Raw genomic sequence first — 18,362 nt, forward strand, 5'->3', positions numbered from 1 at the left:
GCGGCGCTGAGTAATAAGTACCTTTAACTGCCTCCATTAAAAGGCGTATAGTCAGTCGTTAAGGGGTTAATTGGATACTTCTATATAAAAAAAGATAGCCACAAGTGTAAGATCCTGACCCTATGCACATGAGTTGTTCCATAAAACAATAGTAAGAGCCCCAGTGGCATGTGTGAAAAAAAAATATTTCTATTTTTAAAACATAACTTGTCCACAGATTTTTTATACCCGATACATGGATTTTTTGTGGTACGCATCGTAAAATCCTTTTCTCCGAGACGCTCATTGGGGGACACAGGACTGTGGGTGTATGCTAGTATGAGCCTCCTGGCGGCAGTAAGTGAATGAAAAAAGGTTAGCTCTTCCTCCGCAGTATACACCCTCGCCCTGGTTGCCGGCGAGACCAGTTTGGTGTAAAAGCAGTAGATAAAAAAACAGACAAAATCCACCCTAATGCAGGTAACATCATGTCTAGAAAAAATCCACCCAATATCAAATACATATCGAAAAACAAGCCAAATAGGCTAACAGGGTGGGTGCTGTATCCCCCAATGAGCGTCTCGGAGAAAAAGATTTTACGGTGAGTACCACAAAAACCCATGTTTCTCCTTCGCCTCATTGGGGGACACAGGACTGTGGCACGTCCTAAAGCAGTTCCTGGGTGGGAAGTCGACTCAATCGTCCAAGCTATACGCACATCCTGTCTTAAGGTGTACCACCGCTGCCTGGAGAATCCTTCTACCCATGCTCACATCTGCTGAAGCCTGAGTATGGATATTGTAGTGCTTGGAGAATGTGTGCAGACTGGACCAGGTTGCCGCCTTGCAGACCTGTCCCGTCGAACAGCGTGTCTGACAAAAGGATGCCGTCCGTGACACGTACCTCCCGAGAGCTCTCACCAGATCCAACGTATGAAGAGCCTTTTCCACACAGTGTACCGGTGCTGGGTAAAAAGAGGGCAGGACAATATCCTCATTAATGTGAAACGAGGAAACGACCTTCGGCAAAAAAGGAGGAGCCGGCCTGAGAACCACCTTATCCTTGTGGAAAATCAGATGCGTGGCTCGACAGGATAGAGCCGCCAGCTCCGAGACCCACCTGATTGATGTTACAGCCACGAGGAACACCACCTTCCAGGAAAGGTATGCCAGAGAGACATCCTGTAGAGGTTCAAATGGAGATTCCTGTAGAACACCTAGGACCAGGTTAAGGTCCCAGGCATACAGAGGGGCCCTATAGGGAGTTACCAAGTGGGAGACCCCCTGGATGAAGGTCTTTACCTGCAGATTGGTAGCAATCCTGCGCTGGAACAGGACAAGGCCAATATCTGTCTCCTGAGGGAACTTGGAGCTAAACCTTAGTCTAGGCCAGACTGGAGAAAGGCTAAAATGTTGGGAATGGAGAATCTCAGTGGAAAATAACCGCGGTCCCTACACCATGTGAAGAAAACCTTCCAGGTGTGGTGGTAAATACATGCTGAGGCGGGCTTCCGGGCGCTAACCATTGTAGCAACCACATTCTGGCAGAACCCAGCCTGGGTCAGGATCCAAGATTCAACGGCCAAGCCATCAAGCATTGGGCCCGAGTTCTGGTGGTAGATCGGACCCTGGAAAAGTAGGTCTGGACGCTCTGGCAGCCGCCAGGGGATGTTGGCGAGTAGCTGCACTAGATCTGCATACCATGGCCGACGAGGCCAATCTGGGGCAATTACTGGGACCCCCTCTGCCTTGACCTTCCTGATGACCTTTGGAAGCAGTGGTATCAGAGGAAACAGGTACGGGAGGCAAAACTAGTTCCCATGGCAGAATCAGTGTGTCCATGGCAATTGCCTGAGGGTTCCGGGATTGAGCGTCAAACATGGGCACCTTGGCGTTTAACCTGGAGGCCATTAGGTCCATATCCAGAGTTCCCCAACGTTGGCTAATCTGCCAGAAGACCTCGTGGTGGAGAGACCATTCCCCAGACGCAAGACCCTGTCGGCTAAGGAAATCTGCTGTCCAGTTCTCTACGCCTGGAATGTGGACTGCCGAGATCACCGAGTGGTTTCTCTTGGCCCAGCGGAGGACGTGCTCCACTTCGTGCATGGCCGCCCTGCTGCGGGTGCCCCCCTGATGGTTTATGTAAGCCACGTCCTGCTAGAAGATGATGGAACTGCTGCAAAGCCAGCCGGATCGCTCGTATCTCTAGCAGGTTGATCAGGAGGCGAGATTCTCGAGGCGATCAACGTCCCTTGGCTGAATGATGGCGAAAAACCGCTCCCCAGCCAAGGAGACTGGCGACGGTTGTGACCATCAGCCAATGTTCCAGGGCAAAAGGCTTCCCCTGAAGAAGGGAGGAACTCATCGTCCACCACCTGAGTGCTTACCTGACCTGCGCGGACAACAGACACCGGTAGTCGAGAGAAAACGGGTTCCTGTCCCAAGATGCCAAGAGGGCATGCTGCAGGGGACAAAGATGGAGTTGGGCAAACAGAATTGCTTCCATTGCCATCACAATTTTCCCTAAAACCCCCATGCAAAAACAAATGGTACAGGGAATTGGTTGGCGAAGTGCCTGGAACCCCTGCCGGAGGGCTAGGGCCTTGTCTCGAGGGAGAATCACCAACCCTCGGTGTCGAAGATCATCCCTAAAAAGGAAAGCTCCTGAGTTGGAACAGGGGATGATTTTTTCAGACTGACTAAGCACCCTAAGGGTATGTGCACATGCTGCGGATTCGGCTGCGGATCCGCAGCGGTTTTGGCCCTGTGGATCCACAGCAGAGTTAGCTGCATTGTACAGTACCATTATATCCTATGGAAAATGGAAACCGCAGTGCAGAATTTTCCACGCGGTTTTTGCTGCGGTTTCCAAACTGCAGAAAGAATTGACATGTCATTCTTTTCTGCGGATTCCGCGGCGGTTTGCCATCTCCTCAATTGTAGAGATGATAAACAGCAGGCTAATCCGCAGGTCTTTTGACCTGCGGATTTTGCAAAATCCGCAGATCAATCCGCAGCGTGTGCACATACCCTAAGCAGGAGAGAGAGTATCTAGTGTGATGTTGACGCTTTCCTCGCATAATCGAAAAGACGGGCCCTTGATCAAGAGGTCGTCTAAGTAAGGCAAGACGACTATGCCTCGGGAGTGCAGGATTGCCATGGCGACCGCCATGACCTTTGTGAACACTCTGGGGGGCGGTGGCTAGCCAAAAAGGCAGGGGTGCGAACGGGTAGCGTAGGCCGTTGATAGCGAAGCGTAAATATCTTTGAAATGGAGGAAAAATGGGGATGTGCAGGTATGAGTCTTGGATGTCATAGTAACATAGTAAGATAGTTAGTAAGGCCGAAAAAAAAGACATTAGTCCATCCAGTTCAGCCTATAAAGTTCTGTCAGAATAAATCCCCAGATCTACATCCTTCTAAACAACCTAACAATAACTGTAAGATAAAATATTGTTACGCTCCAGGAAGACATCCAGGCTTCTCTTGAACCCTTCGACTGAGTTCACCATCACCACCTCCTCAGGCAGTGAATTCCAGATTCTCACTGCCCTAACTGTAAAGAATTCTCTTCTATGTTGGTGGAAAAACCTTCTCTCCTCCAGACGCAGAGAATGCCCCCTTGTGACCGTCACCTTCCTTGGTATAAACAGATCCTCGGAGAGATCTTTGTATTGTCCCCTTATATACTTATACATGGTTATTAGATCGCCCCTCAGTCTTTTTTCTAGACTAAATAATCCTAATTTTGCTAATCTCTCTGGGTATTGTAGTTCCCCCATCCCCTTTATTAATTTTGTTGCCCTCCTTTGTACCCGCTCTAGTTCCATTATACCCTTCCTGAGCACCGGTGCCAAAAACTTTACACAGTACTCCATGTGCGGTCTAACCAGAGATTTGTACAGAGGCAGTATAATGCTCTCATCATGTGTATCCAGACCTCTTTTAATGCACCCCATGATCCTGTTTGCCTTGGCAGCCTCTGCTTGGCACTGGCTGCTCCAGGTAAGTTTATCATTAACTAGGATCCCCAAGTCCATCTCAATGTCAGATTTACCCAGTGGTTTACCGTTCAGTGTGTAATGTGATATTGATTCCTTCTTCCCATGTGTATAACCTTAAATTTATCATTGTTAAACTGCATCTGCCACCTTTCGGCCCAAGTTCGCAACTTATCCAGATCCATCTGTAGCAGAATACTATCTTCTCTTGTATTGACTGCTTTACATAGTTTTGTATCATCTGCAAATATCGATATTTTACTGTGCAAACCTTCTACCAGATAATAAATAAATATGTTGGAAGAGAATAGGTCCCAACACCGACCCCTGCGGTACGCCACTGGTCACAGCGACCCAGTTAGAGAATATACAGTGGCAGGTAAAAGTTTAGGCATCCCTGGTCAAAATTACTGTTATTGTTAACAGTTAAGCAAGTTGAAGATAAAATGATCTCTAAAAGGCCTAAAGTTAAAGATGACACATTTGTTTTGTATTTTAGGCTAAAAAGTAATACACATTGTCATTTTTTTCACATTTTAAAAATTACAAAAAGAAAAAAAGGTCCGATGCTAAAGTTTGGGCACCTTTGGAGATTTGTGTGCTCAGATAACTTTGACCAAGGTTTCAGACCTTAATTAGCCTGTAAGGGATATGGGTTTGTTCACCCTCAATGTTAGGAAAGGCCAGCTGATGCAGATTCCACAGGTTTAGAAACACATAGCCTCCTCTAACCTTGTGCGAAAAAACAGCCACCATGGGTTCTTTTAAGCAGCTGCCTAGCACTCTGAAAATGAAATGGTGGAGGCCCACAAAGCAGGACAAGGCTATAAGAAGATAGCAAATCATTTTCAAGTTGTCCTTTCCTCAGTTCAATATGTAATTCAGAAATAGCAGTTTACAGGAACAGTGGAGGTAAAGATAAGGTCTGGAAGGCCAAGCAAAATTTCAGAGAGAGCTGCTTGTAGGATTGCTAGAAAGGTATATCAGAACCCCAACTTGACTGCAAAAGACATTCAAGAAAGATTTAGCAGATTCTGGAGTCGTGGTAATTGTTCTACTGTTCAGAGAGACCTTATCAAATATGGCCTTCATGGAAGAGTCATCAGAAGAAAACCTCTCCTGCACCCTCACCATAAAATTTAGCATCAGAGGTATGCAAAAGAACATCTAAACAAGCCCAATGCATTTTAGAAACAAGTCCTGTGAATCGTTGAAGTTAAAATAAAACTCTTTGGTCGCAATGATCAAAGGTATGTGCAGAGAAAAAAAATTGCATAGAATTTCAGGAAAAGAACATCTCTCCAAACATTAAGCATGGGGATGGATCAATCATGCTTTGGAGTTGTGTTGCAGACAATGGCACAGGGAACATGTCACAGGTAGAGGGAAGAATGGAGTCAATGAAATTTCAACAAATTCTTGATGCAAACATAACACCATGTGTAAAAAAGCTGAATTTGAAAACAGGATGGCTTCTACAAATGGATAATGATCACACACATCAAAATCCACAATAGACTACCTCAAAAGGCGATAGCTAGAGGTTTTTCAATGGCCCTCACAGTCGCCCGATTCGATCATCATTGAAAATCTGTGGCTAGTCTTCAAAATAGCAGTGCATGCAAGACGACCCAGGAATCTCACAAAAATGAAAGAATTTTCCAAGGAAGAATGGATGAAAATCCATCAAACAAGAATTGAAAGACTCTTGGCTGGCTACTAAAATCTGTGATATTTTAAAAGGGAGTGCTACTAGATACTAACTATGCAGGGTGCCCAAACATTTGTATTGGCCCATTTTCCTTATTGTAATTTTTAAAATGTAAAAAAATGACAATATATAATTTTTTTTGGCCTAAAATACAGAGAAAAGTGTCATCTTTAACTTTAGCCCTTTTAGAGATCGTTCCATCTTCAACTTGCTTAACTGGTCACAATAACAGTAATTTTGACCAGGGGTGCCCAAACTTTTAAATGCCACTGTACCATTTATAACCACCCTCTGCTTTCTATCACTAAGCCAGCTACTTACCCATTTACACACATTTTCCCCCAGACCCAGCATTCTCATTTTGTGTACCAACCTCGTGTGGCACGGTATCAGACGCTTTGGAAAAATCAAGATATACCACATCCAATGACTCACCTTGGTCCAGACTATAGCTTACCTCTTCATAAAAACTAATTAGATTCGTTTGACAGGAGCGATTCCTCATAAACCCATGCTGATATGGTGCTAAACAGTTATTCTCATTGAGATAATCCAGAATAACATCTCTCAGAAACCCTTCAAATATTTTACCAACAATAGAGGTTAGACTTACTGGCCTATAACTTCCAGGTTCACTTTTAGAGCCCTTTTTGAATATTGGTACCACATTTGCTATGCGCCAGTCCTGTGGAACAGACCCCGTCACTATAGTGTTTCTAAATATAAGAAATAATGGTTTGTCTATTACATTACTTAGTTCTCTTAGTATTCGTGGGTGTATGCCATCCGGACCCAGAGATTTATCCATTTTAATCTTATTTAGCCGGTTTTGCACCTCTTCTTGGGTTAGATTGGTGACCCTTAATATAGGGTTTTCTTTGTCTCTCGGCATTTCACCTAGCATTTCATTTTCCACCGTGAATACCGTGGAGAAGAAGGTGTTTAATATATTAGCTTGTTCCTCATCATCTACAACCATACTTTCCTCAATTTTTTAATGGGCCTACACTTTCACTTTTGATTCTTTTACTATTAATATAGTTGAAGAACAGCTTGGGATTAGTTTTACTCTCCTTAGCAATGTGCTTCTCTGTTTCCTTTTTGGCAGTATTAATTATTTTTTTAGATAAAGAATTTTTCTCCTTATAGTTTTTTAGAGCTTCAACGGTGCCATCCTGTTTTAGTAGTTTAAATGCTTTCTTTTTACTGTTAATTGCCCCTCTTACAGAAGGACAAGCTAATCAAGGATACTAGATGTGGTAAAGAAAACCCAAGACAGGGTACTCAGAAGGAAGCTAAGAAAAAGGAAGCAAAACTTCTTTCCTGCATGCTGACCGACGCAAGAAGCCTGACCAATAAGATTGAAGATCTGGAGTTGGTAATGTATGAGGAAAAATACGACGAAGGCTAGTTTCACACTAGCGTTTATGAGCGCAGCGACGGCCTGCGCACGGCCGCCGCTAAGCCCCGCCCCCGCCGGTAGCTCCGCCCACCGGCGTATGACGCTGCATGCGCCCCCTATCTTTATCACAGGGGGCGCAGGCCGTGCACAGTATGCGTTTGGCAGCGCATGCGCCTTTTTGACGGTGCGCCGACGCAACCAAACTGCAGCAGGTTGCGTTTGGCGCAGGTCGGCGCACCGTCAAAAGGACGCATGCGCCGCCAAACGCATACTGCGCACGGCCTGCGCCCCCTGTGATAAAGATAGGGGACGTAGGGCGCATGCAGCGTCATGCGCCGGTGGGCGGAGCTACCGGCGGAGGCGCAGCAGGGGCGGGGCTTAGCGGCGGCCGTGCGCAGGCCGTCGCTGCGCTCATAAACGCTAGTGTGAAACTAGCCATAGTAGGAATAACTGAGACATGGTTAGACGACAGCTATGACTGGGCGGCTAACTTGCAAGGATATGATTTGTTTAGGAGGGATCGTAAAAAAAGGAAAGGGGGTGGAGTCTGTCTATATATAAAGTCAACTTTAAAGCCCACATTAAGAGAAGATATACAAGAGGGAAATGAAGAGGTGGAGTCTATGGGTGGAGATACAAGGAGGGAAAAGTAATAAAATCCTCAAAGGAGTTTGTTATAAGCCACCAAATATAACAGAAACAACTGAAAATGTATTATTGAAACAAATAGACAAAGCAGCAAATCACAATGAGGTGATTATTATGGGGACTTCAACTACCCCGACAGACTGGGAAACTGAAACCTGCGTATCTCAGAAAAGGAAACCAATTTCTGTCAGTGACCAAGGATAATTATCTGTCACAACTTGTGCAGGGCCCAACTAGAGGGACAGCCCTTCTGGACTTAATTTTAAGCAACAGGCCAGATAGAAGTACGAGTCGATGGGCACCTAGGGAACAGTGACCACAATATAATACAATTCCACTTGTCCTTCAGTAAGGTGCCCTGGAAGGGGGTTACAAAAACGCTGAATTTCAGGAAAGCAAAGTTTGATCAGCTTAGAAAGGACCTTCGCCAAATTGATTGGGACAATGTCCTCAAAAATAGGAGCACAGAAAATAAATGGGAAATATTTAAATCAGTTTTACACACCCACTGCAAGCTAGCCATACCGTACAGAAATAAAAGGGCTAGGAACAGGAGAACACCAATGTGGCTAAATAAGGATGTAAAAAGGGCAATAAATAACAAGAACAAGGCATTTAAGAAGTTAAAACAAGAAGGCAATGAAGAAGCATTAAAAAGTTAGAGAGAAAAAAAAAAATAAAATGTGTAAAAAACAAATACATTTAGCAAAAGTGGAAACTGACTCATTGCTAAGGAAAGAAAAACAAACCCCAAACTATTCTTTAATTATATAAACAGTAAAAAGATTAAAATTGATGGTGTCGGCCCTTTAAAGAACAATGAGGGTGAAATCATAGAGAGCGATGTGGGAAAAGCAAATGTTTTAAATACTTTTTTCTCAACAGTGTTCACACAGGAAAAGAATTTGCCAGGGGAAATGCAGAGTGATAATGTAAACTCCCCATTAAGTATTACCTGCCTAACCCAGGATGAAGTGTGCCTTAGTAATATTAAAATTGACAAATCACCAGGCCCTGATGGCATTCACCCTCAGGTATTAAGGGAGTTAAGTAATGTGATAGACAGGCCTCTATTCCTTATATTTAAAGACTCTATAGAAACAGGGTCTGTTCCTTTTGATTGGCGGAAAACAAATGTGGTACCAATATTCAAAAAGGGGTGTAAAAGGGAACCTGGAAACTATAGGCCGGTAAGCTTAACATCTGTAGTGGGTAAAATTTTTGAAGGGTTTCTAAGTGGTACCATTACGGAATATCTCAATGTTAATAAATGTTTAACTCCATATCAACATGGATTTATGAAGGATCACTCCTGTCAAACTAACCTGATCAGCTTCTATGAGGATGTAAGCTCTCAAATGGACCAAGGAGAATCATTGGATGTCATTTATCTCGACTTCTCTAAAGCATTTGACACTGTCCCACATAAAAGATTGGTAAGTAAGATGAGAAAGCTTGGGCTAGGGGAAAATGTGTGTAGATGGGTAGGTAGCTGGCTTAGTGATAAAAAAAACAAAGAGTGGTTATTAATGGTGCATACTCAGATTGGGCCAGGGTCACTAGTGGGATACCACAGGGTTCTGTATTGAGCCCCCTACTATTTAATATATTTATTAATGATCTAGTGGATGGCTTACACAGTAAAATATCAGTATTTGCAGCAGGGCTGTGGAGTCGGTAAGCCAAACCTGCGACTCCGACTCCTCAATTTCCCTTACACCGACTCCGACTCCCACACATATTGCTTATATTTAAATGAAAAATTTATTGTAGTACAATGTGAACCTCAGACATTTAATCATTTTTATGATCCAATAATCAAGATATTTAGATAGAACAGAATATATATTGGTGTACTACCCGGTTTTCATTCTTTTTGGTACAGATACGATATGGATAGACAGATATGGATAAATGGATAGATAGAGCAGATTTCTAATCTGCTTTTGCTATTGAAAACATTATCTATGAGCTCAAAAACCTTTCAGGTGATGCGGTTTTTTAAAAAGATGATCAGCTTTTGCAGCTGAAAAACGTATCCTCAAAAAACACAGGAAAAACGCTGTGTGTGAATGTAGCCTTAGATGAGGAATAGAACAGCCATTTATAGGACATTTCATAACTTTCCCAAACTCCTATGAAAAAATATTCAGCACATCCTGCATTGAATTACTGTACCCAATTTATTATATATTTTAGGAGTCGGAGTCGGTCCATTTTATACCGACTCCAACTCCACCAAAATGAGCACCGACTCAGACTCAGACTCCGACTCCACAGCCCTGATTTGCAGATGATACAAAACTATGTAAGGTAGTTAACACAAAGGAGGACAGTTTGCAACTACAGACAGATTTGAGTAAATTGGAGAATTGGGCTGAAAAATGGCAAATGAGGTTTAACACAGATAAGTGTAAGGTTATGCACATGGGAAGGAGAAACGGATGCTACAATTACTTACTAAATGGGAAACCGCTGGGGAAATCAGACATGGAAAAAGATTTAGGCATCTTAGTCAATAAGAAGCTAAAATTGGGAGTGCCCAGTGTCAGGCAGCTGCCACCAAAGCAAATAGGGTCATGGGATGCATTAGAAGAGGTCTGGTGACACGAGATGTAAACATAATTCTCCCTCTGTACAAATCACTCGTCAGACCACACTTGGAGTATTGTGTGCAATTTTGGACGCCGGTGCTCAAGACAGACATTACTGAACTTGAAAGGGTTCAAAGGCGGGCTACTAAAATGATAAATGGAGTTGGTTCACTACAATACCCAGAAAGGTTATCAAAATTAGGTCTATTTACTCTAGAAAAGAGAAGACTTAGGGGGGGGGGGGATCTAATATACATGTACAAGTATATCAGAGGGCAATACAGAGATCTCTCCAATGAACTGTTTGTACCAAGGACTGTGACAAGAACAAGGGGGCATTCTCTTCGTTTGGAGGAAAGACAATTTCTGCACCAGCATAGAAGAGGCTTCTTCACGGTAAGAGCAGTGAGGCTCTGGAATTCTCTTCCTGAGGAAGTGGTGATGGCCAACTCACTGAATGAATTTAAGAAAGGAATGGATGCTTTTCTTGTGAGTAACAGTATAGAAGGTTACGAATAACATTATAGGTAGATGGTTGACCCAGCTTAGGGGAAGGAATTTTTTTCCCTATGGAGAAAATTGGCTTCTACTCTGTGGGTTTTTTTTGCCTTCCCCAGGATCAACAATGCAGAACAGCTGCACTAAAAATAGGCTGAACTAGATGGACATAAGGTCTTCCTTCAGCCTTCAAAACTATGTTACTATGTTTAGCCACATTGGGTTTTTCCTACTTCTTGTCCTTTTATTCCCACAAGGTATAAACCGCTTACAGTGCCTATTAAGGATGTTCTTAAACATTTCTGAGGACATTGTCCCAGTCAACCAGATTAAGGGCATCTCTAAGCTGGTCAAAGTTTGCCTTCCTAAAGTTCAGTGTTTTTGTGACGCCCCGACATGTCCCCCTAGCGAAAGACAAGTGAAACTGTACAATAATGTGGTCGCTATTTCCTAGATGCCCAACAACCTGCATATTTGTTTTTCTGTCAGGTCTGTTAGATAGTATTAGGTCTAAAAGTGCTGCTCCTCTGGTTGGATTCTGCACCAATTGTGAAAGAATTATTCTTGGCTATTAGCAGAAAACTGTTGTCCTTTATGGGTTTCGCAGGTCTCGGTTTCCCAGTTAATATCCGGGTAGTTAAAGTCCCCCATAACAAGGACCTCATTATTGGTTGCAGCTTCATCTATCTGCCTTCGTAGTAAACTTTCCATGATTTCTGTTATATTTGGGGGTTTGTAACAGACCCCCCCCAAAAAATTGTTATTTTTCCCCTCCATGTATTTCGACCCATATGGACTGGACATCCTCATTCCCTTTGCCAATATCTTCCCTTAAAGTGGACTTTAGACAAGATTTTACATAAAGACAAACCCCTCCTCCGCTCCGATTTTTACGATGTTTTCTAAACAGACTGTAACCCTGTAAGTTAACTGCCCAGTCATAGCTTTCATCTAACCATGTCTCGGTTATTCCCACTATGTCATAGTTACCTGTAGATATTTCTGCTTCTAGTTCTTCCATCTTGTTTGTCAGGCTTCTGGGGTTTGCGAGCATGCATTTTAGAGAATTTTGCTTGTCGATAGAGGCTAAATATTCTGCCCGTCCTATGGCAGATATGACCGAGTGGAGAGACTCCATCCGGAAAGGTCTGATCCTGACAAATCTGTTCAGAAGCTTTAGGTCCAGAATGGGCCTGACAGTCCCGACTTTTTTGGGGACCGTGAATAGGTTGGAATAGAAACCCTGAAATCTTTTTTTTTTCCGTTACGGGAATAACACCACCGTTGTGCCTGAGCAATTCTATGGCCTTGAATAAAGCCTGTGCCCGGGTTTCCATTTTGGGAGGACGAAAAAGGGAAAAAGTCATCTTGGGGGTGCTTGACTAATGCCAACTTGTACCCCGAGGACACCAGCTCTCTTACCACGCGCCGTGTACAACGGTGAGCCAGATGTGGCGAAACCAGAGCAGACCGCCTACTCTGCTGGTGTCGCCCAGAACCTGCCTTGAGTCATTTGGCTGAAGATATTTGGGACCTAGGTCCCCTCGATCTGGGCTGGAGGGATCGCATTCTCCCCAATGGGTTGGCTCTATACGAGATTTGACGATCCCTGTCCTGTTTGGGGGACGACCTGAAGCGGCAGGGTTGGTGGTTGCAGCTCACCCGGGGTTGCGAAAGGACCAAAAACGTGTCTAAAGCTGGTGACGTAAAGGCTGTTTTACCCTTTGCTGAGGGAGAAAACTGCTCTAGCCCCCTGTGGAGTCAGAGATGAGCTGGTCTAAGGGTACTGTCACACTTAGCGATGCACCAGCAATCCCGACAACGATATGGATCGCTGGTGCATCGCTAAGTGGTTGCTAGTGAGCTGCCACACAGGCAGATCTCACCAGCGACATAGCAGCAGTCGGGGGTCGCTACCTACCTGTCAGACGAGGCGATCCTGACGTCATCCCGCCCGCGTCCACGCGTCGCTCGTCGGCGCCACAGGAAGCTGACGAGAAGCGGCCCAGGCCGTTCTCGCGCGATCAGCGATAACCAGCGGGGGAGCCGGTCGGAGGCAAGTATCAGACATAGCGATATCGCTAGCAATATCGCTAACACGTCACAAAACCAGTGACGTTATAGCGATATTGCTAGTGATATCGCTTAGTGTGACAGGCCCTTAACTTCTCAGCGAATAGGCGGCTGCTCTGATAAGGTAAAAAAGTTAAGGATTTCTTGAAGGTTGAGTCTGCTCACCATGTCCTCAACAACAGAGTCCTCCTAATGGAAATCGCATTTGAGGCAGCGAGTGCCGCGCAGTTAGCTGCATCCAAAGACTCATTAATTAAGTAGTCTCCAGCCAAAGCGATCTGTTTTGCGGTCTCCGATACCTCTGATGGCAGGTCCATACCCTGCAAGGTTCTATCAAGAACCCATGGCCTTGGCTACCCAAGTCGCCGCGAACGAGGGAGAAAGTGCTATACCTGACACCTCAAACACCGAGCGAGCCAGGCTCTCTATGAAATGGTCAGTAGGGTCCTTGATAGAGGAACCATTAGGCAAGGATAACAGGGTTTTAGAGGCCAAACGCGACACGGGTGGATGTACCGTTGGGGATTCTGCCCACTTTTTACGGAGATCAGGGGCAAATGGGTATCTTGCCTCGAGCGCCTTCTGTCTTGAGAAACGCTTGTCTGGCCGTTCCCTGTGTCGTTGCACTAGGTCTTCAAACTTTGGGTGAGCGCAAAATACTCTGAGGCTGCTTGACTCTCTTAAATGACAACTTTTGACCTGAGGTCAAGGTGGATTCATCGTCAATCCCCAGCGTTTGGTTGACGGCTTCGATGAGGCCGTCAACTGTTTCCTGGCAACTCGGGAGTATCCAGATCAAGCGGCTCGTCCGAGTCGTAATCCGAGCTTTGACCGTTATCGATCATTGGTGAAGGTGAGTGAGAGCCAGAGCTTACGGATGCCGAGGCACCAGATGGACCGGGAGACGCAGTGTGGGTTCGTTTTCCCAGCGTCTGCCTAGAGTGAGAGCGGCCCCTGCAGGCCCGGAGGCTCCTGTGAGGTGGAGGATCCATCCAAAACAGGCGAGTCGCTGTCCCCATCTGGGGCACGAAGGGACTTGATTGCTCTTGTAAATGACGCCAGCCATAGACTGTGACAGAGATAGGGCCGATTCCGGGAGACTAGGCACCCTGGGCTCAGTCGCAGGGGAGGGCTCTTGGGCACGTTCGGAATCGCAGGCTTCACATATTTGTCTGCGGCAAATAAGACAGTGTGCGCTTTAGCCTTTCTGAATATGATGGCCCAGCTAGGTGATATGTCTGCATGGGGATAAGCAAATCGCTTTGCTTCTGGAAAAAAGGGGACAGGCACTGCAAACAACCGGGAGGGGGACTTCCTCCGTGTGTATAGTGTGTCCCCAGTTCTGTGTCCTGGCTGCCGAGCAGCTGCTCCTTTTCCAAAAATAGTGCACCTCGGAGTGTGGGTGGGTCCGCTGGAAGATGCGACCACCGGTGACGTCATGGGGGCGGGCTTCTGCCAGAGGCCTAGCGCCGGCTGAAGCGGGGACTAAACTTCCAGCGCCCGAGACTACGGGGGCGGGACTTCCGCCCGCGGCCTAGCCTAGTGCCGGCTGAAGTCAGGGACTAAATTTTTGGCGCCCGCCCAGGTACGGGAACGCCGGAAGCAAGAGCCTGAGCCAGGCATGGCGCTGCCGACTGCCACAGGCTCTGGGAGCGCCTGCTGGCACCCGTACTAGGGCGAAAACCCCGGAATGTGGCCAGAAAAAAAAAAAAAAAAAAAAAAAAAAAAAAAGGGATCACCAGCCTATGCCGACCCTACAGGAGCCCTCCCAGCCCACCTCCTTCCGCGCTTCACCCTTGGATGTTACCAGCTGACAGCCTCAGGTTAGGGAGGGAGGGAGCTGCATAAAACAAGGACGGTGCAGGAACCCTAACTCCATCTTCCCTCCAAGGGATGAGGAGAGGGACCGCCCGCCTCCTTCCACCACCGCAGTCTTTGCATTGGTGGTGCAGTGGGGGCCGCACGGACTGTACCTGTGCCGAGTCCGGCATCATGTCCCACATTGCGGAAGAGGATACGTGGAGGCGACACTCCATGTGCTCACCCGTTGATGGTTTGGGGAGATCGGACCCTTTCAATAGGGTCCATCGCCCCTGTCTCATCTTCATGGGAAAGAGAAGAAAAAAAAAAAAAAAAAAAAAAAAGACAGACGTGTGCCTCCTACGGACACCAAGCTTGAACTGGTCTCACCGGCAACCAGGGCAAGGGTGTATACTGCGGAGGAGGAGCTAACTATTTTTATTCACTTAGTGTCAGCCTCCTGGTGGCAGTAGCATAGACCCACAGTCCTGTCCCCCCCAATGAGGCGAAGGAGAAAGTAACATCACAGTAAAGTAGCTATAATTATGATTACTTCATACCTTTCTATTGTAAGTTTGTGTTGCTGTTGTCTCTTCATCCATAGTTGAATTATTAGGCAAGTGAACTTAGACATGCAGGGACTTGGCCTGCACTTACAGCTCGTCGGCCTCTTACGCTTCCTCCTCCAGGCACCGGCCTCCCACCAGTGATTGACTGGTCACTCTTTTCAGTGATCTGTTTCCCTTTCTGACATCTCATGTAAGCGCAGTCATTTTCGGGGCTGATGGATTATGAGACAACGGAGACGCAGACTTATAATATAAAGGCATGGAAGTAATCATTACAGGAACTGATTTGGAGTTAAAAAAAAAAAACCCTACCATTTCTTTCCCCTTTAATACAGATGGTGATATGAAAGGAAAAAGGAAAATATTGTTAAAAATTAAAAAAAAAAACCCTGATCTAAACAATAGGTCAATTTCTGATGAAAGCTTCCCTTTAATACTTAGAAGCTGAATTTTGGCTGCTATGGACAAGCACTCTATTCCTAACGTTAGATCAAATTAGTTAAAGGGGTTGTCTGGTCCAAATTTATAAGTCTGCAGTCACTGTGATTGCAGACTTAAGAATCTCCAGAGTGCACGCACTATGCGTTGCAGGGATTTGTCGGTTTCTGAGCAGGAACCGGAGGATGGAGATATATATATATATATATATATATATATATATATATATATATATATATATATATATATATATATATATATATATGGAGATATATATATATATATATATACACACACACACACACACATACACCTGACCATGAGTATGTACAATGCATACACACCCTCCGATCCTGGCTCAGAAACCGCTGAATCCCTGCAGCCCACATGTCGTGCACTGGGAATGGAGAAACCCTTTAACAAAACACTTCAAAATGCCTTTTCTATTCCAGTGTTAAAGGCAAACTTTATACTTTCAAATTGCATTTGTATAGGCAAAACTACAACCATGAAGTCAGGGGAGAAAAGAAAAAAAAAAAAAAAAAAAAGGGTAAGTAAAGAGAAAACAAAACGTTGCTGGAAGGAAAAACAGTAGAACACACCAGACAAAAACAAACTGTGCATGGCTGGTAAGCATCACCCACCTTCTCTTAAAAACCTGCTAGGAATCCTGATGCTGGGACAGGAGTGGGTGAAGAGTCGCCTAACTGGAAACCAGCGTACCTTCTTCTTAGAGCCTGTTACCACAATTACCAGCAATGAGTCAGACGTACACAATAAGGATTCAACAGACAGCAACATAAGCAGCAGCATGACAGGGCTGGTACACACTGATAACATTACCTCTGCTGACAGCACTGGGGCCACTGCTCACTAGCATCCTGGAGGACTTCCATTGGATAAGCTTGGCTTTAATTAAGGTACTCAATTGTGATCTAACAATATGGCCAATACATGGTTAGTATGCAATCTGTGTTGCCATAGTTACCAAGCTAATTCAAAAGGCTTTATCAAAAGGAGCCTAATATTTAGTGAAAACACCATAAAGGTGGTGGGAGTCTGAATTCCAATCCTGACACGTACCCTGGTCAATAATATGAATTACGGTACTCATCAGCTGAAGGCTCAATCCACCGACAACTCTTTTCTGACCCCATCATACTCGAATACTTGGCTATGTGTTCTATATGGGGAGAGGGGGATAAGCAGCTGTCAGTCATCATCAGGTCATCACCTCTCCCCCGTGGGAACAAAAAACAATGAGGAACTTTGAAATCCAATTGCCCAAATTATTTTCTTCTGAGTCAGCCACCGGTCAAAACAAAAGTCCATTTGATGAGAATATACAGTTTTTGGATGGATATGCACAGTCAACATGGGGAGGGAGCAGAAAGAAAACCAATCTTTGATAGGGCTGGCGGGGGTTTGAGGCAGTTACCTATACAATGATCCACCTTTTATGTGATATCATGAAAAACCTTTTAAGACAAGAATGAAGTATGATAGTCCAGTGTGTTTTTGTCAAACCCTAAGGTGGATTCTAAATGGAGGAAATAAGAAAACTGCACTGTGAGATACTTAACTGCTAGAAAATAAGGCTTCTCTTAAAAAGGTGTAAAAGTAGAGTAGATACTCCATTTTTTTAACTAGCAGCATGTACTTCTATAGCCGTATGCAGAAAACAATACATGCAGTACTAGGGATATATATAAATCTTCACATCGCCGGTGGGGGGGGGGCGGGCGCACAGTGAGGAAGGCTGCACATTTCTCGCAGCATTTCTCACTGACTGATCTCCGTGCACATTCTGGATTGTGTACTCTTTACATCAAGCACTTTGCCATAATCTGATGTAGGAAAGTCACAGCAATCCACTGAAGCGCAGCCAGCCAAACTGCACGAGTGACCTGCCTGTCATTCATGACTGGGGAAGCATTGGCGTTTTAGTTTTGCAACTCCTGGAGAACAATAGGTTTGGAAACACTGAGCTAATGTCATTTTCTGTCACCCAACAGCTTGGTGTGTAGGTGGGAAAAACATGTATATATATTTTTTTTACCATATTTAAACAGAGGCAGCCATCTTGCCTGTGGTCAGCATTCAGGTATATTCTCTACAGCAGCTTCATAGAGTGTAGGAAACAGACTGGAGGGGCCTATTATATTCTAGTGCAGTTCTACTTCCATGTTCTGATCTTTGCAGAGGTCACTGTGCGGGGAGGGGGGAGGTGAGCTATACCCATTACCTGAGGGATGTGACCAAAGGTCGTCCACTTCTCTGCCTTTCTAGGACTCCTCCAGTCTCTGTATCAACCTCCTGATGACACTCTAAGCTCAGCGGCCATATCAGTCCGAGAACATCCTGCCTGAAGCCTCACAATGGCGGGTACTGTTGATTATTAGGTGTCGTCTTGGTCTCATGATGTCCAAACGTGAACAGCATGGGGAGGATTATTTAATTACCAATTCTAACTGAAACATATTGGCCGATTCATGGATCAAATACCTGTTGCATATTTTGCCATTAAGCGTTGTGCAAAAAGTATTGAATCCTTGAACCGTTAGACATGTGCAATAAAAAGTTTAGAGAAGGTCACATTAAGTTCACCTGAAAAAGACAGTGCATTTTAGGTTCATCCTGAGAATCTTAT

General features: G+C 45.0%; 1 protein-coding gene across 2 annotated transcripts in view; it reads right to left on the reverse strand.

Moving 5' to 3' along the window:
- KLHDC10 (kelch domain containing 10) overlaps nt 1-18,362 on the reverse strand; it is a 96,166-nt gene that overhangs the window by 62,399 nt on the left and 15,405 nt on the right. Inside the window, exon 2 of one of the 2 annotated variants that reach the window (XM_073579182.1) lies at nt 16,357-16,449. The exons of the other annotated variant lie outside the window; for it this stretch is intronic. Within the exon in view, the coding sequence (XP_073435283.1) occupies nt 16,357-16,449 (93 nt within the window). The remainder of the gene's footprint in view (nt 1-16,356; nt 16,450-18,362) is intronic. 2 annotated transcript variants of the gene reach the window in all.

This window comes from Dendrobates tinctorius, unplaced genomic scaffold, assembly GCF_039654945.1.
Source record: "Dendrobates tinctorius isolate UK_male_01 unplaced genomic scaffold, ASM3965494v1 ptg000062l, whole genome shotgun sequence".
Lineage (NCBI taxonomy): Eukaryota > Metazoa > Chordata > Amphibia > Anura > Dendrobatidae > Dendrobates > Dendrobates tinctorius.